This window comes from Rana temporaria, chromosome 4 (assembly GCF_905171775.1).
Source record: "Rana temporaria chromosome 4, aRanTem1.1, whole genome shotgun sequence".
Classification (NCBI taxonomy): Eukaryota; Metazoa; Chordata; class Amphibia; order Anura; family Ranidae; genus Rana; species Rana temporaria.
The window spans coordinates 100399715-100421881 of NC_053492.1; the positions used below are offsets into that span (position 1 = coordinate 100399715).

At 41.4% G+C, this 22167-nt stretch overlaps 1 protein-coding gene across 6 annotated transcripts in view; it reads left to right on the plus strand.

The window, feature by feature from the left end:
* The window catches only part of SH3YL1 (SH3 and SYLF domain containing 1), a 168827-nt gene that overhangs the window by 40076 nt on the left and 106584 nt on the right, over window positions 1–22167 (plus strand). For 5 of the 6 annotated variants that reach the window (XM_040348673.1, XM_040348674.1, XM_040348672.1 and 2 more), the window contains exon 4: window positions 7172–7236. The exons of the other annotated variant lie outside the window; for it this stretch is intronic. In XM_040348673.1, coding sequence (XP_040204607.1) covers window positions 7172–7236 — 65 coding nt within the window. The remainder of the gene's footprint in view (window positions 1–7171; window positions 7237–22167) is intronic. 6 annotated transcript variants of the gene reach the window in all.

Below are 22167 nucleotides of genomic sequence, written 5' to 3' on the forward strand. Positions count from 1 at the left end.
AAACATTGATTTGCTAGATGCAGAGCCATTGTTCACATTGCAGTAAATATTTTAAATATATAAAATTAAACAATGCTTACAAATGACAGTTTTCATCTAGGCACTCTTTCATGTGTAAATCTCATGCCCCTGACAATGGATGACATAAAAGACACTTCCTAATGACCTCTGTACAACCAACACTTGAACAATACTTTGCCTGATCTGAATACACCATTCAAAAACTTGTCAATGAGGTACAGCATTGTTCACATCTCTATTTTGTGAGGTGTCCAAAAGCATTTGGATACCAAAATAACATTGTGGTACCCCATAGACAGAATAGCTTAAAAAGGGTGCAACCAACAGCCCAAACCCCCATCCCATGTGTCTACATTTTCAAGGCCTCTGCTGATCACATTTTTAATTTCCTTACCTTCCTGTCTCTCGCTCCTCGTTTCTCACGCTCGCCTAATTACCGCGTAAGATGCGTAATCACGGCGTAAACCTTTTAAACACTCCGCGTATTTATGAAACCCCGCCCTCGTCACCTTTGCGAGGCCCCTAATCAATGAGTTTAGGAAATATGGCGTTAACTGTGTATGTTCTGGATGCGCTCGAAGATTCTCCGCGTAACCGACGTAAACACGTTGTTTGCATTCTCTACACTCCGCGTATGTATTAAACGCCGCCCTCTTCTCCGCCCATGGCGTAAGAATTCATCTTTTCCACGCCCATAATCTCTGTGGGAAAGGAAAGATGGCGATGTCACACGAGCGGGCACGATGCTCTCATGCCACAAGTGAAGGGACAGAGGCAGGGACGTCCCGATCAAGGAAAAGAAGATATAAAGCCACTAATATGCGGTTCCAGGAAATGGTGGAGTTAGTTTACATCATGCGAAAGAAGGACTATGATGGTGAATTAGGGCCATACAAGACCCCTAACCGCCGAAAGGCACATATTATGGACAAGGTGGCGAGGAGAATGCAGAGGATGTTTGGGATCACCAGGTCCAAGGAACAGCTGAGGAAACGATGGTCAGACTTAAAATTGAGGGAGCCACATCAGATGAAGAAAATACTTAAAATTCTGCGTAAAAGTAAGTAAATATATATTGGGGTTGGGGGGGGGGGGGGTGATTGTCTGCAATAATGTGTTGCCATGTATATTTCACCATCTGCCTCCTTGGCCTGCTTGTAATTTTAAAGACATGTTGTCATTTATTTTTTAGGACATAAATAACTACATATTTACAAACAGTGTTCTTAGTAAACAACGTAACATCACATAGTTTATCAGAAAGGCTCGGTTATTCCAGGAACAACACACCTGGACATGGCTCACTGGCCAAAAACTTTGTTTGTAAACATTGTGTAAAAGCTAGTTCTAGAAAAAAAAAGTATGAGAATGGGAAAGGCAAACAGGATACATTCTAAAAACAGTGGTACTAAAGCAGATGTTTTCACATCTGCAATGCAGAGCACCTGTGTCTCCACAAATAAAAAATGGGTTTTGGTAGGGTCTCCCAGAAATACAGTTTAGGGGGGACATCCATGTGTGTCACTTTGCTAAAAAGGGGCAGGATCAGAGCTTGCCATATAGAAGTAATTGCTAAATGTAGGTTTGGTGAAAGATAAAAGTAACTAAATGAAAGCATCTTCTAAGCAATGTGTGCGATTTATGCTCTCCAATATCTGTGTGCTGATGAGTCTACATTTTTTTTGTTTTATTTCAGGGGAAAGAAGTCGCCAGCATTTGGAGGAGGCAGAGAGGGCCAGACAAGGCCAAAATCTGCCATCTCAACATGTGGAGGAGGAGGAGGATGTGGAAGGAGAAGAGGATGTGGAAGGAGAAGAGGATGTGGAAGGAGAAGAGGATGTGGAAGGAGAAGAGGATGTGGAAGGAGAAGAGGATGTGGAAGGAGAAGAGGATGTGGAAGGAGAGGAGGATGTGGAAGGAGAAGAGGATGTGGAAGGAGAGGAGGAAGGAAGAAAGGAGGAAGGAAGAGAGGAGGAAGAAGTAATTTTGGACTTAGAAGTCATAGCAGATGAAGGGCAAGTGGCGGAAGAACAATTTGGCGAATTGAAAGAAGGTGGATTGATGGATGAAGGAGGAGTCCAAGATGATGGGGAAGTGGTGGAAGAAGGAGGAGTGATTGAAGATGATGGGGAGGTGGTGGAAGAAGGAGGAGTGATAGAAGATGTCGAAGAGGTGGAAAGGAGAAGCCCATCAGGTCAGTGTCACCCTAGCTTGATTCAAAAAAACATATGTAGATAGGCCTCATCGAAAAATAATGTTGTAAATGCCTTTTTTTTTGTTGGTTTTAGGGGAGGAGGATGGTGTGCCAATATTTTCACGTGCAAGTGCTGCTATAATTATTCAGCAGGTAATGGAGTGCAGCACTGAAATGCACAATATGCGTGAAAGGATGTTTCTCATGGAACAGAATGTAACAAATGTGCTTTTGGAATGCAGCACGGAAATGGACAATATGCGGCAAAGAATGATGGTCATCGAATCTAATTTTAAGAACATTATTGACATGATGGGCCGTGTCAAAGACTGAAACACCCCCCGCCCATCCCCCGCCCCCACAAACATTTTTACAGTTTGAATAATGAATACGCCAAAATTTGAAGATACACACACAGTGTGCCAACATGTGCTATCTGCCATCACAGAATATCTAATGTCTGTGCTTTGTGGGTCCAACCCCCTCCTCCATCCTCAAGTAGTTGAGAGGAAGGGTTTGCTCCCACAAAACACAGACATTGATCACCCATGATGTCAGATAGCACATGTGGCCATTTGTCTGTTGAACCAATGACATTTGGCGAGTTTGCACTGAATGTGTGTATCTTCCAATTTTGGCGTGTTCCAGTGTGAAAGCACACCATGACTGACTGCTGTTGTGAGTTTTTATATTTTTGGAATAGGATTTTGTTACTTTTTGACCATGTTGAACATTTTGGGATACTATAAAGTTTAGACCATAAAGAATAAACAACGGTAAAAAATTTAAAATATATATATATAGAATTATAAATCTCTCTAATCACTGAATTTAGTGAAGTAGAGATTTGACTCCAAATTCTCACCTAAAAATTTAGTTTTAGAAAAACACACCAAAAACAAAAAAAATGTTAAAAAAATTATTGTTTTTTGTGCATAAAAAATATGCCCAAAAAAAAAATTAAGGCGCTAAACACCCCACCAAATATAATCTATATATATATATATATATATGTAAACAATAAATCTAACTATATTTGATAAAAAAAAAAGTGAACTTGTTAATAAATGTATAATCTGCATAATATTTTTGGTTGAATTACCTGAAAAAAAAAAAAAAAAAAAAAAAATTTTTTTGACTCCTAAGTACAAAAGCAGGGAGTAATGAAAAAAATATAAAATAATTTTTGGGGTCATGAACAAGCAAAAATTAAAATACTTGACCTCAAAATTTACAAATGGAGTTGCTTATTATTTCTAGACTCAATACCCTGTTTGTAGATGAGTGAATACTGTGCAAAATGTGGTTAGTTACTAAAAGTGGAGAAATCAATTATGCATTACAATTGAAGAAGTTAGTTAGAGAACCAGGAAGACAGAGAAAAAGAGAAAAAGCATTAATGACAAACAACTGTATAAAGTCCAATGGTCTAATTATTTATTATTTGAGAGAATATTCCTTTCTTTGGGGGCCGAATTAGAAAGAAATATGATCTGGCATAGCAATGGCCCCCCGACCCATGAAGTACTCAACATATTTGTCGCGTACCTCACGAGCTGATTGGGGGGCCAAGCCAGCGCGACCAGTGTCCAGCCCGGGAAGGGGATCTGAGGGTAGTCTTGCCTCAGAACCGATGTCGGGTAGGTACGTCTGGGAGTGCCTGCGTAAAAAGTTGTGCAAAATGCAGCAGGCAAATACAACGGTGTCCAATTTATATTCCGCCAGATGTATCGATGTCCTGAACAGGCGGAACCGGTTGGTGAGTATCCCAAAGGCATTCTCGACTACCCTCCGAGCCCTGGCCAACCGAAAATTAAACACACTCCTCTCTGAGGTGAGGGTCCTCTGGGGAAAAGGCCGCATGAGGTGAGGACCAAGCCCGAAAGCCTCGTCCGCTAGGAACACAAACGGAAGTCCTTCCACATTATCTTCATCTGGTGGCAATGCCAGACCACCAGCTTGGAGACGATCATAGAAATCAGTCCGTGCGAACACTCCCCCATCAGACATCCGGCCGTTCTTCCCCACGTCCACATATAGAAACTCATACTGTGCCGACACCACCGCCATCAACACAATACTATGATAACCCTTGTAATTATAATAGTAGGACCCCGAGCGGGGTGGGGGCACAATGCGGACGTGTTTCCCATCTATTGCTCCACCGCAGTTTGGAAAATCACACCGCTGGGCAAATTGGGAAGCCACAGACTGCCATTCCTGTGGTGTGGAGGGTAGCTGTGGGGACAAACAAAAAAAGAGATTTAGTACTTTGTAACAAAAACATCCTACAAGCATCCTTGTGACAGTTCACAGTATTAAAATTGCATTAGAAAAATGTGCATGGAGAATTTGGGAAATGAAATATATAGGGCCACTTCATTAAGAGACTCCACAGCCCTCTGATGGGGACAATAAAAGTTTGAAGGGGGGGGGGGGGGGGACACAAAAACCAAAAAGTCCTGTTTGAAAAAATGGCAAGGTGGGTTTGTCCCTAGGATAGCATGCTGGACAGGTTAATATTGGGTAAGGGACAAATATGCAGGTAGGCCAAGAATAAAACATGTAAAGCTGATATCAACATGCATAGGGAGAAAAGGTAACGTTAGTTAAACACACAGCATATCTGGGAAAATAAAAATAAAGTTAGTTGGCCACATTATTAGAGCCAGGAAACTTACCTTAATATACTCCTCATGCATAACTTTGATGATGGCAGCACACGTGTCCGGTATGATGACCCCAAGCGCCTGCGGAGAGATGCCTGTCGAGAACTTGAGGTCCTGCAGGCTCCTCCCAGTCGCCAGGTACCGCAACGTGGCAATAAGCCTCTGCTCGGCCGTGATGGCTTGGCGCATCACAGTGTCCTGCCTCGTGATATAGGGGGACAGAAGATCCAGCAGACGGTTGAATACGGGGTCCGTCATGCGGAGAAAATTCCTAAAGTCATTAGGATTATTCTCCTGGAGTTCCCTAAGCAGAGGCATATGTGAGAACTGGTCACGCTGGCGCAACCAATTCTTGGTCCAGAAACGCCTCCGCCCCCTGTTTCTGGCCAAAGTACTGGACAAATGAACATATCCAGCAGCCATCCCATAAACAGCACCAACTCGCGAAAATTGACGCTGCTGCTCCATCATGGCTTCAAACCGGCCGGCTGGTCAGTCAAGAACACACTGAAACAGAAAGCACTCGCAAATCCAGCACTACCTGCGACAAACGCGTGACAAACAGATACGAGCGCACAGGATGCAACTGCTAAAGCAGAAACAACCTGCTTGCCTATAGCCGAATGACAACTACGTTACCGCAAGCACACGCACTGAACCCGTGAATACACGCTGTCAAAGCCTGGAGACCGAGAAGCGCGAATCAGCTCTAACCAAACCTTCACTAACACGAGCAAACCCGTAACTAGCAAAAGAGGAACAGAGGGCGGCGCCATTAACTTTGGTCTTCCCCTTTATAGTGACGTCGTACGTAGTTTACGTGCACGCGTTCCGGTACGACGGGAATTTGGTCCGCTGGTGTGTACACGCCAGCGGAACAAAACACAAATCAGCCTTGTACGCCGGAAACTGTCGGGCAGACAGTTTCCAGCGCACAGATCCGGTCGTGAGTACAAGGCCTTAGATGTAATTTCCTTGTCCTGAGCTGTCAATCAACTGTAGCAGTGCCCGGTGAAGGAACACATTCTTTGTGCGATCAGCAGCAGTGGAGTAAACAGGAGACATCAAGGGTCTAATAGACTCCGGATGTCTCATAAAGAGTACCTGCCACCTATATGCTATCACATAGGGGGCTATTGGTCCTCTATGTGATAGCAATAAAGTATTGTAAAAAAAAGTTTCAAACATCAGAAACATATTTTTTTTTTTTTTTCTTTTTTTGATCCCACACATACAAAAACACACAAGTTAGGACACCTACGTAGGAAAACAGCAAATGCCTTTCACATATTATTTGGCACTACGCATGCTGGGGTGAGAGCAATCATTTTAGCGCTAGACCTCCTGCGTGACTCTAAATGGATGACTTACAGGGGTTTAAAAGCGCTGCTTATGAAAAAATATAGGGCACTGAAGTTTCATGGATGCATGCAATTATAAGGTTTGACGTGTTTGGTATCTATTTACTTGGCACAACCCTAATCTTTTTTTATATTTTACCAAGGAAATTGGGCAATAGATTGCATCTACGTATCTGCCCAAAAATGTACTTTAGTGTATTTATTACCTACATTTTGCGTTTCATAAATCGTTGTAATATCATGTAACATAAAAATTGAAATTTCCAACATTTTATTCTCTAGACGTCTGCTTTCAGGAAATATATAATGTTTTTGGAATTTTAAGTAATCTTTAGGCCTAAATAGATTCAACTCAAGTGATTCAGACTCAAGTGGTTAAAATACCTATCTTCCTTTCCCGAACACTGTGCCCTCTCTTCTACGGGTTTCAGCTTGGAAGTTTTAGTTTGTCTCACGTCTCTGCTGCCTATAGCCAGTGAGAGAAAGCAGGGAATGCATATCCCCCGCCATTACACGCTGTCATTGTGGAGGGGAGCGGGTGGTAGGAGAACAGTGGGGAAAGGGGGAGGGTGGCAAAATGCACCTTCATCTGTGTAGACAAAAATCCTTGCACCGACCCTGGAAGACAGGACTTATAGTATATTTATTCACAGATCTCAGTGAATGAATGATATGACCATTTGGGTGCAGCTCTGCACAGCCATGTCAATTTTAAACGTGACAAAGGCTGTGAGGGAGAGGAACTCCTGACTGCTATCACAGTTGAGATGGGGAGGTGCTGGAGAATGTTACATGTTACGCCTTACATATGGGTTCCAAATGTGAACTTGTCATTTAAAACTTTTACTTTACATATAATTTCCTCTGAAGAACTATGTTGCGTGTCTTGATTCAGATTTGACTAACTCAATCTCTGTTTACACTAGGATGGTCTGCTCCTTCTGCTATTGGCATAGCAGGACTTGGTGGGGGGTTTGAAATTGGAATAGAAGTAAGTACCAAAGTGGCCACATAATGACTTTAAAATTAATTAAGATGTTTCTTTTCCATTCACATACTGTATAATGTAAAAAAAAAAATTGTACACTTATTTGTAATGCAAACCAGAAAGCATACCCTCTAGTGGGACTTTAAAGGGCAATGACCCCAAAAAGAGCGTATACAGATTAATTAAAAAAAAGTATTACTTTTAATACAAACATCTAAAAGACACAGCATAAGTTGTGACAATCAAGATACAAAACTGGATCGAAAATATATAGCATATTGTTCATCATGAAATCAAAACCACTAATTTTAAATCACTTCTGTACTAGTATATAGAGTGATACCCAATGCGTTGCAAGGTCATGCATTTGTTCTTCATCAGGAGCAAGTGGTGAAAGTATTTATAATATCTGCAGTTTTATTAAAAAATAATAGATTTTTACTCTGGGAGACTCCAGTGATGTTAATAGGAGGATGACTGTATATTCCGGTGATGGTGACAGGCGAATGACTGGAGACTCCAGTGATGGTGACAGGAGGATGACTGGAGACTCCAGTGATGGTGACAGGGGGATGACTGTAGACTCCAGTGTTACTGACAAGAGGATGACTGGCTCCTCCTGATGCCTACTATTCAATGGTTATATGAGTTTATTGCAGGTTTCCCCAAAATATATTGATTTGTGAGCATTTGATAAGATTTGTAGAACAGAGAGCATCGAAAATGAACGTGGCATGGATGATTTTTTCTCAAACATATCAGTAGTGCCAAAAAATGTTGGTCCTTCGTTTAGCGAAAAACATCAACTAATGTAACACTACCTGCACACTTGCATTAATAATCAATACTTCCTTTTCTGTACTGTATTGTTTTTTTCTTCGCATAAAAATTATTTTAGCCATGTGTAGTGGCTCATTAAGTTCCTTGTAACAGAGTGTGACTTACTCAATGTCCCTAACATCACATTTGTGACAAACACAGTGAGTGGAATGATACATTTCTCTTGGAATGTCATATATTGTATTGTAAGAAAGTCATTTACACAACTGACAGCTGTGGGATAACACAAGTCTAGGCTCTGTTGGTAAGACCAATGCCGGAATAACACGTCATGTGCCTGTGTCTCTAATGAAGTGACACGCCGCTTACTGAGATTTTATTTCAAGCCATTCCGTCTAACCACGCTGTCAGTAAGACTGTGAAATTGACAGGAAAGAGATCAAACGATAAATATTCTCTGTCTGAATTGTTTAAAGGTTAATGTGTGGCATATGCAGAAGGCAGATTAAATTCCAGGGCAACTGTGTTTTATTTCACAAAACATACCTAAATTCAAATGTGGCCATATGAAATAGATCAGGCCTTCCAGGGGATAACCAGTTTTCTATTGGATAGATGATGGCGGACACTTCTGAAATGCTTAAAACATGTTTAGGTGGAAGTTGCCTTCAGTGAAAACTTCCTGTCAAAATTATTAATAGATCCACAAATATTGAGTAGACAGCTGAAACTATTTACAAATCTCAACTTTTCCTGTAAAAGATGAGCTTGGCTCCCCCCTCCCTGTTTATCCTTCAAATGTGAAATACTGCTTCACTGACCAACAGAGAGGCTTAAGCTGACACCAGCTTTGGGAAAGCAAGGTAAGGAAATCCTACCCAATGGGACGTCTATAAAAATCGGACAGAGATTATAACCCTTCATTTTATCCTGTATTTTCTCTTCCTATGGCACAGGCCCTATAGAAACGTCACGATCGCGGCCTTTCTTTAGTGTGCATGCGCCCATGACGTCGGCACAAGCATATATGGTAAATATCTCCTAAACCGTTCAGGTTTAGGAGATATTTCCAGTACCTACAGGTAAGCCTTATTATAGGCTTACCTGTAGGTAAAAGTGATATGTAAGGGTTTACAACCACTTTAATGTAGGTGGACTATTACCTTACCCTTGTTATCTATTAAACAACTGCTCCACCCAAGTGTAATCATTTTGTTATCGGTAGAGCCGGGTGGGCTAAGTCAGTGTCCGTTATCATATATGCCATGGAAGCAGCTAGGTCTCAATTCTATAATATAAAATACATTAAGCAAGGAGAGTGGGAACCCCTCATAGAAGTCACAGAGTGTGCATACACAAGAACTGAGGCATTGGGATCTCACCAATAGATTCCTCAAGGCATATAAGAAATTGGTGATTTAATTTTAAAACGTCTACTAAAGAACAAAATATAAATTTTGGATGGACATACCCTATAAATAAGAGGAATAAGTAAGAGGCTATGCCCAAAACAGCCAATCACATTTGAACCCCATTTTTTCAGTTTAGATATGCATAGGTAAATAATGTAAGGGAAGCTGTGGTCAATGTGTGTGTACAATCTTCCTTTTTAACTTTCTAATACTTTAGAGAATACCTGTTACAGAGCTCATTTCTTGTGTTTGCAGTACTGTCTGACCTTTTGTCATGCGTGGAAGCACAGATGTAAAAATTGATGTATAATAGAAAAAAATAATAATGTGCTAGTAATGAAGCCAATTGATCTTTTGATACATATAACACGAGCCTCTAATCATTGAATGGAAATCCAGGTGGGGTTGATTAGAGTAAATCTCTTCCATGGTACTGCAGACAGACTTCTGGCTGAGTAACTTGGATTAGACATCTGCTGCTGGAAACACACCGGAGCAGTGCACTTATCTTTTCTAATTTCCCAGGGAGTGACACACTTCCTCAGCATTCTTCACGGACATTGAATTGTCACCTTGTTATTTCTCCCATGTTTATTTGATCACTGGAGTGGTAACTATCCATTATTTCTATAAGGGGTAGCCTACATGGGGGTTCCTCTTTCATCTACTGTTCTCTCGCACATCTTTTCCATATCTTATGCCACTCACTGTGCTCTCAGGACATAGCTTTTTAAATAATATCTGTTATTGGTATTGGGTCCCATTTCTTAATGACGGCTGGAGGCAAACAAAAAAAGCTGTTGGCTAGCCAGGTTTAACGCTTACATTCTTCATGCTTTACATGGGTTTATCCTCACCAGCATGTTGGAGGCCATATCCAAACTTTACCGAACTGAAGATAGTGGAGTCTGCCTGTAATTTGAACTTTAGGCACTGGGCTCTGATTGTGTCACTTTCCATTTTTTCAGCTACTGCTAGTTAGCCATAGAGTGTGTTACAGGTCCAGAGCTGTGGCACAGCCTCTGGTGTAACCGGGACTCTGAGGACTTCTTGGTGAAGATGCCCAAGAATTGAGCTCTACTTGTGGTGCTTCCTAGTCTCTTATGTACTGTGTAAGCTGCAGAGTGCTCTGTTTTTCCCACACCATGGTAAGTCTCTGAGAGCTTTCCATTCCTATGTATGCTGAGTATTCAAAACTTTTACTTCTGCTACTATTAAGTGCTACCATTTTCCCTTTTTTTTCTTTTGATTTTACAGAGAGGGATAACATGCTCTACACATCCTGTTCCCATCTTTTTCAGTGTAAGGCAGAATTTCCCTCCAATTGCAAGGGAAGTGTGGTTTTCACCTCAGTTACTCATTGCTACCGCCTTCAGCAACCCAGTCACCTCTGGCCATTAGCTTCCCCTGCTCTCAATAGCTGGTTTGTGATGTTTTAAATTAAAACAGTACCAACCTTAGATGTGGTGGCTACATTTGTTTTATTTTTTAGGCTTTTTCCCTCAGTTTTCACCTAGTGATCTGGCTAGTAACACACCTCCTGTATTAGAGTGCCTCAATTAACAAAATCTAAATTAAATCAACAGAAGAGAAATCTGTATCAAATCAATGTTTGGTGTAACCACGCTTTGCCTTCAAAACAACTTAAATTTTTCTAGGTACACAGTTTGTGAAGGAACACGGCAGGTAGATTGTTACAAACATTTTAGAGAACTAACCACTGATCTTCTTTGGATATAGTCCACCTCAAATCCTTCTGTCTCTTCATGTAATCCCAGACAGACTCGATGTTGAGATCAGGGCTCTGCGGGAGCAAAATCCTCACTTTTAAGACTTCTTGTTCTTCCTTACACTGAAGAATGTTCTAAATGACATTGGCTGCATGTTTAGGGTCATTGTCTTCTGCGGAATAAATTTGGGGCCAATCACGCACCTCCCTAAAGGTTCCCCCGTCGCTGCCAACAGAGGCAAGGAGCTGCCGCGGCGACCCCGTCCAACAGACACAAGCATCTACAGCCATCCTCCCGGGACCAGAGCGGATGAAAAACGGTGTTAAGAAGCCTGTCATGTAGCTCCCTTTGTGAGTACATTACCTATATGTTTTTAACATTCCAAATAAATTACGTATTTACTACGCTCAGAAGGCGCCGCTTCTTTTCTTTTTTGCTGCATTTCAGATTGCTTTTCATCTGTCAGCCATCTCTGTGGAAGTTGTAGTAAAGTTTTTGATGGACATTTCAAATGGACTAATGCATTTTCCATTAACCCTTTCCTGATAATCCATCCCTAAACACCTTCGCCCCTATAAGTAGTAATCTTACAATCATCAGGAGTGCGCTCAATCAATTTGTTTTTGCTTCACTCTTGCCTATCTATGGCTATAGCCAAATATTTTAAAAATGTTGACACCTCAGTCCAGAGCACTTGCTGTGATTTTTCTACACCACAGTTCCTATGTTTTCATGCATAGGACATGGAAACAAGGCTAAGCGACTCAACTATGCACAAAAAACATGGCAGCAGGTTCTCTGACCATTCATTTACTTACATTTGCATTTAGAGTTCAGGCTTTGATGGTAGCTTCGTTCAAGCGAGGGGAATGTGGTTATGGTGTGCAGGCTCAAGCGACAGGGGTTTAGTGTGAAATGGTGGGCTGGAGCGACGAGGGGGTGTGGATGTCTGTGGTCAGGTCTGTCTCTGCCCCCCCCCGACCAAAAAAGCACCAGCTGCCACTGGTTTCCAATAAACCTAGTTATTTTCAAAGTTAACCATTTAGCAGTCAGGATATTAATCTTCATTTAGATATCCTTTTCAGGCGGGGATTCTGCGCACCATAAGAATGATCCTAGCGGCAGTTCCGCCGCTTGATTGTTCTTATAGGCGGCGGGAGGGGGGGACGTCCCCCTCCCCGCCATCATCTGGTGCTTCTCCGGGCTCTCCCATGCCATCGGGGGCCCAGAGAACGAAACGGCCGGATGAGCCAGACATCGATATTTCTTACACTGAACTTCTGCTAGTCTCGTGGATTATGCCCCATGATCACTAACATCCAGTCAAAACCCAGGAAAGTCACTACATGACTTCAGAATGCCCAATCATGCTGAGGTGTGGAGCAGCCAATCCTGGGAAAGCTGGAGAAGAAAGGAGGGGGATGTGAAGTACACAGCATTGCTCTCACACTTGTGCATGAGATAAGGACCTGTCACTCACCGCAAGGGGGAAGAAACTGACACCTATTTTTCTATGTGTCTGTTTTTAGCTTACTGAAGAAAGATAAGATTGCTCAGAGCTGGCGAGACTGGGCACAGATAAAATGACATCCCCTGCTGTAACAGAGATGAGTCTTAATTAAAAAATAATTTTGGGGTTTACATCCACTTTAATCTTCTTCTGGGGAAGCCATTCTTTTTGGTGATTTGGATGTATGTTTTGGGTCATTCTAATGCTGAAAGGTGAAGTTCCCCTTCATGTTCAGCTTTCTAACAGAAGCCTGAAAGTTTTGTGCCAATATTGACTGGTATTTGAAACTGTTCATAATTCCTTCTACCTTGACTAAGGTCCCTGTTCCAGCTGAAGAAAAACAGCCCTAAAGCATGATACTGCCCCCCACCATGATTTACTATGGTGTTGATGTGCAGTGTTGTTTTTTAGCCAAAAAAGTTAAACCTTGATTTCATCACACCATAACATGTTTTCCCACATGCTTTTGGGAGACTTCAAATGTGTTTTTGCTAAATTTATCTGGGCTTGGATGTTTTTCTACGTAAGAAAGGGCTTCCATCTTGCCACTCTACCCCATAGCCCAGACATATGAAGAATACGGGAGATTGTTGTCACATCTACCACACAGACAATACTTGCCAGATATTCCTGCAGATCCTTTATTGTTGCTGTAGGCTTCTTGGCAGCCTCCCTGACCAGCTTTCTATTTGTCTTTTCATCAATTTTGGAGGGTCGTCCAGTTCTTGGTAATGTCACTGTTGTGCCATATTTTCTTCACTGTATTCCATAGTATATAATGCCTTCTTCTTTTGTACCCTTCTCCTGACTGATACCTTTAACAATGAGATCTCTCTGATGCTTTGGAAGCTCTCTGCTGACTATGGCTTTTGCTGTAGGAGGCGTCTAAGAAAATGTCAGGAAAGACCTACTAGAACAGTTGAACTTTATTTGGGGTTAATCCGAGGCACTTTAAATAATGGCAGATGTGTACTGACTCCTATTTAAAATGTGTTTTGAATGTGATTGCTTAATTCTGAACACAGCTACAACCCCAGTTATAAGAGGATGTGCACATTTATATTTTTATTTTTACTTCCTAAAATATTTGTTATTGAATTGTACGGGTTATAGGTTACATTAAAGGTGGAAAAGGTTCTGAAATGATTTCTTTGTCATTTTTTTTTTTTTACATCACAGAAACTTGACATTTTAAGAGGGGTGTGCAGACTTTTTATATCCACTGTACTTGGAAAACAAAGCCCTCCAGCGGCGCGCTATCACCACTGAAGGCGCTTCCATCTTCACCTGGTCTTTATTGGGTTTGCGGGCTTCAGATGCTTGATTGGCTGAGCCAGCGATGACGAGTCGCTGTTTACTGTACAGCTCTGAAGAAATGGCATAGTCATGCCGTTCCTTCAGAGCGCATTCGGCGGTGACATCACCGACTGCATCAAAAGTAAATATCTCCTAAATGGCGCAGGATATATTTACAGTACCTATAGGGTAAGCCTTATAGGCTTACTTATAGGTAAAAATCTTCATACATAGGAGTTTACTTCCACTTTAGGCCTGATTCACACCTATACATTTTTAGTGCTTTTTGCATTTTGCATATGTGCATTACAGTCCATTTAACATGGTTTCCCATGCAACATGTTCTGTAGTGCAAATCTGCAAAATTCAAAAAGCACTAAAAATGCATAGGTGTGAATCAGGCCTAAAGGACAAATTATTTTTGTCCCCTTTTCCCTGACCTTGCCTAACCCACCCTCCATATAGCACAAGGCTGCAGGGGACTTGGAGGTTTTTACGCTGCAAATAATTATTCAATATGTCCAGAGTTACTTTTTATTTCTCTGTAAAATGAATTAGAACACCAAGGGGTCTATTTTTAAAAATGATTCTCGGTAAATGCCTTGGTATTCGCACAGCTGTCATGAATAATCTCTGTAATGTGTGTAACATGTATTTCCTATGACCATCTGCTTTGTCTAGTGGCCATAATGTGGTATATTCCTGTTTTTGTGTTATTTCATGAAAATACTGCATCATAGTCACTAGCTGTAGCTGACAATCGTAGAAAATACACATGTTAACACATTAGGAGGATTATTTACAACAGCTGTGCAAATTGTTGAGGCATTTCTATGAGTATGTTGTTTTTTTTTTTTTTTTTTTAAATTGACTCCAAAGCAATTTTTATTTCCTTTTTAACAGACTCTTGCCTGAAATAGAACTACAGAGGAATGGGTACTCCACTCTGTTATAATATTGCATCCTTATGTTTTTTAGGGAGAGATGTGTGTTTGTTATCAAGTTGTGTTTTCTCCTTGTCAGCACTGTATTAGCCCAGCATGTGGCTGTAACATCTCCATAGGGGCTAGTTTTTCTCTTTCTGAACTCAGGGCAAATTGATGATGCTCTCTCCAGGCTACTAGGGCAGGCTTAAACTATCTGTTGACAAAGCCTTTAGTTTTCTTTCTCATAACCCTGACAGTTCCTTTTTATATGAGTTTTAGTGTCTGTTATCCACACTCAGTTCATATAGGAGATGGGAAAGCCTTACAGCCTGACCATTTTGCTCTGGTGAGAAAAGAGTACAAGTAAAGATACACCATCAAGTAATCCCACGATAGGTAAGGCTGTATAAGAACTATTTAAGAGTGGTGATTTTGATTATTACAAATGCCTATTGGAGAGTGCTTCCTTTTTAAAGTTCTACTGGTTAAAACAGCAGGTAGGTAGAATTTGTTGACAGGTTCACTTTACTGTATGAATAGTTCTTTCATCACATCTATATTAAATATGACCCCTTAAATATAGGCATATCCAAGCTTGTTTTGAATTCACAGAGAACATAATGTGCATATCAAATACTATATGTTATTCAAAGCCGATCATGTATCCAAAGATAACACAGAAATGAATTGTATGTTTAGTTAGCTGTCTCTATTTGACAATATAAACTAATTCATGTAGTGTTATGTGCGGAAATTCAGGGTGAATTATCTAATGCTCTCAGAAGATTGATAACATACTACTAGGATGGGTGGCCAGGAAACAAGGGAAGTCAATATCCTTTTTTAAATAAGTGTGTGTATTTAAGTTTTTCATTTAGTGTCCAATGAGAATTTCAGTTCACTACTGGAATTACTAGATGTGTGGTAAATAATGTGCATGAAATAAAACCTAACTTCTGGGTAGTACTAGATTGGGTCTGCAGAGCAGCCTTGGCATATAAGACACAGACCACATTACTATACCCTTAAAGGTCTACTAAAACCATTATATTTATGTAGTGCCACTTCTGACATCTTCGTATTTTAATGGAGAACAAGTTTAAATTAATGCTGTAACCACCTATCAGTTTGCAGGTTGCTTATATGATTAAAATGATAGAAATTAGTACTTGGTATTGTTGCGTTTGGTATACTTTAATAGCCATGACTTTTTAAGTGAAGAACCCCAAACTTTTCTTCCCCCTTCAACACTTCTGGGAAGAGTCAGAGGCTTTCTTAGCCTCTCCCAAGTCCTGATGTCACCAGCTTCTGATCAGTGGCTGTGAAGCCTGTAACACTGTCATGACAGCAGTGAATAAGCAGAGAGTTATCAGTAGAAATCATTTCTGTTGCTGGCAGTGTGCAGCAAACCCCCCCCCCCCCTCCACACACACACACACATACAGAGCAATCTGTAATGACAATGGTGAGTGAACAGATTGTGGTGCTCAGTACATAGAGCAAAAACTCTGTGCACTGCTGTTACTAGGGGGTGACGGAACAGGAAAAGAGAGGAAATGTTTTCAAAGTGAAGAAAATACACTCTTAGAGAGTTGCCACCAGAACATCTTCATTGGAAGATACTGTATACGGTCTTCGAATCTGGTGATAACTCAACATTTTGAATTTTTCTTAACTTCCCCAAAGACATTGGTCAAAAGGATAAATAAATAAGGTGAACTTTCTCAGCGGGGACCCAGACAGCGATTAAAAGCATGGACTACAGAGCAACATACTCCAAAGAGGAACTGGGAACTTTTAGACTTCATTAGTCGGATGAAGGAAAACTTCTTCAAACAAGCTCAATAGCTCTGGCAAGTTGACAGCATCCACTTCTCTTGATGGGCATTCTGCACTAGCTGAAACTATAGAAAAGTAATAGGAGCACCAGACCAAAAACCAGATGAAAGAGTACAAAATCAATTTAATTGCTGGTAATGAAAAGTTGTATAAAAGCAGCAAAGGCATCTCCACTCATTGGTGCTCAACGCAGGATAACATTTGGATTGACCCAGATGAGTGACTTCATGGATCTGTATTAGAACTAGTCTTGAACTCTCCTCAACAAAGTAACAAATTGACAGCAGTTGCTGAACACCAATTACATTTGACATTTTAAAGGAGACAAAAGCACAACTCCTCTCAAAACTAAAAAAACTAAAACAAAATCATTTGGGCTGGAGTTGGGCTTTGAATAACATTTGTACTTTTTATCTACTTTTAACCACAGTAACTTTAGTGGTTTTAAATCTTTTACAGGTCAATCTAGAAAGGAAAGTATTTTTTGGGGGTCTTGGTTTTTTTTTTGTCTATATAGATTTCTATAAAAACATTTTTCCAAGACAATGTTGTCAAATGAAACCTTGTTAGTCCCCCAAAAAATGACATATGTGTTATATTGGTTATTGCTAAATCAACAGGACCATAGCTGAATATAAAATAGTTTTGGTCCATAAAGGGTATACATGTGTGAGATATGAAGTGATGAAACTTTTTAAAAACATTGAGTACAGAAACACATCTGCCCTCTGAATGCAAAGGGGTTCATTTACTTTAACTGGAGAGTGTGGAGAATATGTTGCAAGTGAACATTGTAGCCAATCAGCTTCTAACTTTAGCTTGTTTAATTAAAGTAGAACTAAGGCCGGAAAAGATATTTCCAGGACAACGCACATTCAGCCTCTTTTGCAAACATATGGGACTCATTCAAACTACACGTGAGGGCCACTCTTATATCACAAATCAACAGACTTAAAACAACTTCGGCTGAGAAGGCGGACAGAATACTAGAGGAGATATCTCTCGCAAAGCGTCAATACGAAACTGACCCCTCACCTGACAAAGCTTCCTGCCTTAAACTGCAAACCAGGGTAGCTAATCAGTTACAATACGAGATGTCTAGAAGAAAGCTGTTTTTCTCTAGACAGAAGCTGTTTGAACACGGAGAGAGGGCAGGAAAGCTGCTGGTGTATATGGCTCACAGTGAGGACAGACCCCCAGTAGTGATCTCCCTGCGAAACCAATCAGGTGAAAATAAAACCAAACCTACACCAGTAACAGCAATGCTCCACAGATTTAGCTTCTTGTACACCACCACTACATCTAATGACCCAACACCCATTGATTGCTTCCTAGACCACCTTCCCATCCCTCAACCAGGGGCGGACTGACAACTCATGGGGCCCCCAGGCAATAGAAGATTATAGGGCCCTCGGGCTTACAGATGGCCACCAAGCCAGGAGGCATTACAGAGGCGGGGCAGCTAAAATCTCAGGATTTTCACATCAAAAGCATGTTTGGTTTTGGACATATCAGGGACAGATGTAAAAAAACACAGATTTTTACATACTGTCCCTGGTTTTAATGAGCCTGGCAACCCTGATGGGGCCCCCTAGTGGCATGGGGCCCTTGGGCAGTGCCCAAGTGCCTTAATGGCCAGTCCGCCCCTGCCCTCAACTGACCTCAGCTCAAATAGAAATGCTTGAAACCCCACTAAAAACCAAGGAGATGGCGTCGGCAATTGTCAGTTTTCCTAAATCCAAGTCGCCAGGGTCTGATGGGCTACCCATTGAATTTTACTCCCAATATAGTGAGACTCTCCTTCCACATCTGCTTACCCCGCTATACTCGCCTCTTTGAGGCACTCACTTTACCTCCGTCCATGAGAGAGGCAGTTATAGTACTCATTCCCAAACCGGGCAAGGATTTAGGTCTCCCCGAATCCTATAGACCCTACTTCAGGTGGACATGAAAATCCTTGCAAAGATTTTGTTATTACGCCTCAATCAGGTTATCTTATACCTAGTACACGAGGACCAAGCCGGCTTCATGCTGTGCAGGAACACCTCATTTAACCTTAAAAAACTGTTCATAAATATGCAAGCCCGTCACGACAATATTGGAGAAAGCGTGGTGGTGACGCTTGACACTGCTAAGGCGTTCGATTCGGTAGAGTGGAACTACCTGTGGAAATGCCTGGCACAATACGGATTCGGCCCTAAATTTCCTTGCTGTACCAGGCCCCATGTGGCCAGGGTAACGGCCAACGGATGCCAGTCGGACACTTTTGAACTCTCTAGGGGCACCAGACAGGGCTGCCCTCTTTGCCCCCTGCTGTATGCCTTAGCTACAGAACCACTGTCAATTTCCATCAGAGGGAACTCATTGATACAGGGCTTCCGCGTGGATGATCTGGAAGAGAAAATAAGCATGTACGCAGATGACGCGCTACTATATCTAGCATATTCGGGTCCGTCTCTGGCTGAAGCTCTGCGAACAATTGAACACTTTGGTTCATTCTCTGGACTCAAGATCAACTGGGAGAAGTCACAAATTCTCCCTCTGGATTTTGCTCCCCAGACTAAATTACAGACCCGGCTGCCCCTGCGACGAGTGAGCAGTATCAAATACCTAGGAGTGAGTGCTACCAGGTCACCGATCGAATAATGTCTCTCTTAATGTGGAACCACTGTTCGCCCTGATTAAATCCAAAACACAAATATGGGCTCGCCTCCCTCTTGGAGTACTGGGTCGCATCAACCTAATTAAAATGGTACGGTTACCTAAAATTCTATATATACTTTGGCACACCCCAGTATATTTACCACTGAAATATTTCAAAATCATAGATGCAATCCTCAAACCCTTTTGTTTGGGGAAGAATAGACTGGCTGGTACGGCCCTACCAGACTTTAGTCAATATTACTTGGCATCCCAGCTTTCTCAATTGTTCCACATAGATAAGACTGACCAGGAAGAGATTTGTCCGACTCATATGCCCCACCTGGGCCCAGTTGACCACCGATCCCATCTGCGCTATAGCGGCAGGTGTCAAAGGTAATACAAAAAAAGAGGAACACAATTCCCTTCTAAACCATTATAGGAAGGTATGGAGACTGGCCTCTGTCAAGTTGGCCATACCCGTACATAATGACTATTCTCCCCTATGGCATAATAAATCACTCCAGGAATTCTTGACTGTGCCAGATTCTGAAGCCTGGTGTAGAGGGGGAATTTTTTACCTCTCACACTTACTCACCGCGGGCACGTTGAAAACATTCGATGCACTGAAACTAGAATTTTCTCTCTCAAATCGCATGTTGTTCCGCTTCTTACAGATCCGTCATGCTAACAAATGGAAAAAGAAAATATGGACAGCCGCACTCCAAAAAACCTTGATGGTTGTCTTTATTTTAAAAAAGGAAAAATGCACTACAAGTCACAGCACAGTACACGGGAATTAGTGCTTAATCCTAGCTATATAGCTATAGCTTTGTCTCGAGGATGAAGACTGGAATGAGGCACTAGACACATGCAAAGCCGTCTCACCCATATTATCTGACAGACTAACCCAAATGTACATTCTGCACTGCACATACTTCACACCTGTAAGAATGGCTAAATTTAACCAGGGACAACCTTCCACGTGTCTATGCAATGGAGAAACGGGCACATTCAACCACCTCCTGTGGTCTTGCTATCACATACAGGGATTCTGGAAACAGGTGGTGGATTTCCTCCATGACACAATGGGATCTCCGCTGACCCTAGACCCCAAACCATGCCTATTGGGTATTTTTCCAGATGCTGACACTGATAAATACACAAAGACTTTTATGCACGAGATTTTATTCTCTGCTCGAAAAACAATTGCTAAACTCTGGATGAGGCAGACTCCCCCTAGACTATCTGACTGGAAGACTGACGTTAATACCACATTGCCCTATAAAAAATTAATCTACATTAATAGAGGGTGCCCTGCAAAATACAACAAAGTCTAGGATCGCTGGCTCAATGCATCTGACACTTGTGTATAGCACTGCAGAGTATACCTGCCCTCTGCACATGTCGTCCGACCGGGTCTGGACCATATATACCACCCTCTTCAAATATATATAAATGCAAAAGGTGTATTACAACCCCAAAAAACAATTACATCTGTACTTTAATACCTGCCTTTTTTAATTATTTAGGATCTTTTATGTATCACCTACGTATGTCACATGTAGAATGCTTGTACTGAACAAGAAAAAATGTTTGTGCATTGGAACATTTGTACATGTTTGTGGGAAATAAAAATGTTTAAAAAAAATAAAAAGTAGAACTAAAGCCAAAAAATTTAAATCCATATGTGATCAAAGTAAATAGGATGTAAAATATGTCTGCCTTTGTAATCTGCATGCAAGTAGATAGAGAAATTTACTTGCCCCCCCATCCAGCTTGTCAGCTTCCTTTATTGTAGCAACAACAAAGCTTCCTCATTTTCCAAATCTTTCTGTTGTCTCCTTTTGCGTTATTCCGTTGATAAGAGACTACAGCGCGTTATTAGGGGGTGTTGCTTTCTTTCTTTAGAAAGCATCAGTGTGCCAATCAACCTAGAAGACATGCCAGGGCTCCGCCCACTCTTCCAACTGGACTACTAAGTAAAACGGAATTTTTTTTTTTAATTAAATTTCTCTTCCAAAATATATTTAATATACTGTATATGTTTTTTGTTATAATATTAGCAAAAGTGGAATTTGCAATAAAGTGTATGTAAACCCTAACAATGAACTATTCTTATTTGCCCCCTTTTGGTCTGTTAATTATATCATTATAATTATTTTGCTATATCTGTGTAAAAAGCGCAATAAAAAAACAAACAGTTCTTGTACAGTATGCTGTTTGAGTTATCTAATAGCAGTGTTATCAGCCCAATCCAGTTCTAGTTATGTACTACAGAACACATCCACTTGAGCTTATGGAAATGAATGAAAATATCAATAATTATAATGTAGAAAAAAAAACTTCACCTAATGACTGGTAAGCTACAATGGGTTTACATTTACTTTCATGCCTGATTCATATTTTACACTGCACACACTGTAAAATGCCTCAGGCCTCGTACACACGACCGAACATGTCCGCTGAAACTGCTCCGTCGGACCAGTTTCAGCAGACATGTTCGGTCGTGTGTAGGGCCGACCAGACAATTTTCCGGCCGACCGGACAGGTTTCCAGTGGACAACTGTTTCTTAGCATGCTAAGAAACATGTCTGCTGGAAGCCTGTCCGCCGGACATGTCCGATGGTCAGTACGACTCATCGGACATGTCCGCTGGCCCGAGAACCCGCGCATCGCGTCAAAGTGATTCGACGCATGCGTGGAAGCATTGAACTTCCGGGTTTGCGCACGTCATCGTCACGTCGCCGCGTCTTCTGTCCGCGCTGAATTTTGGTCTGATGGTGTGTACAGCCATCAGA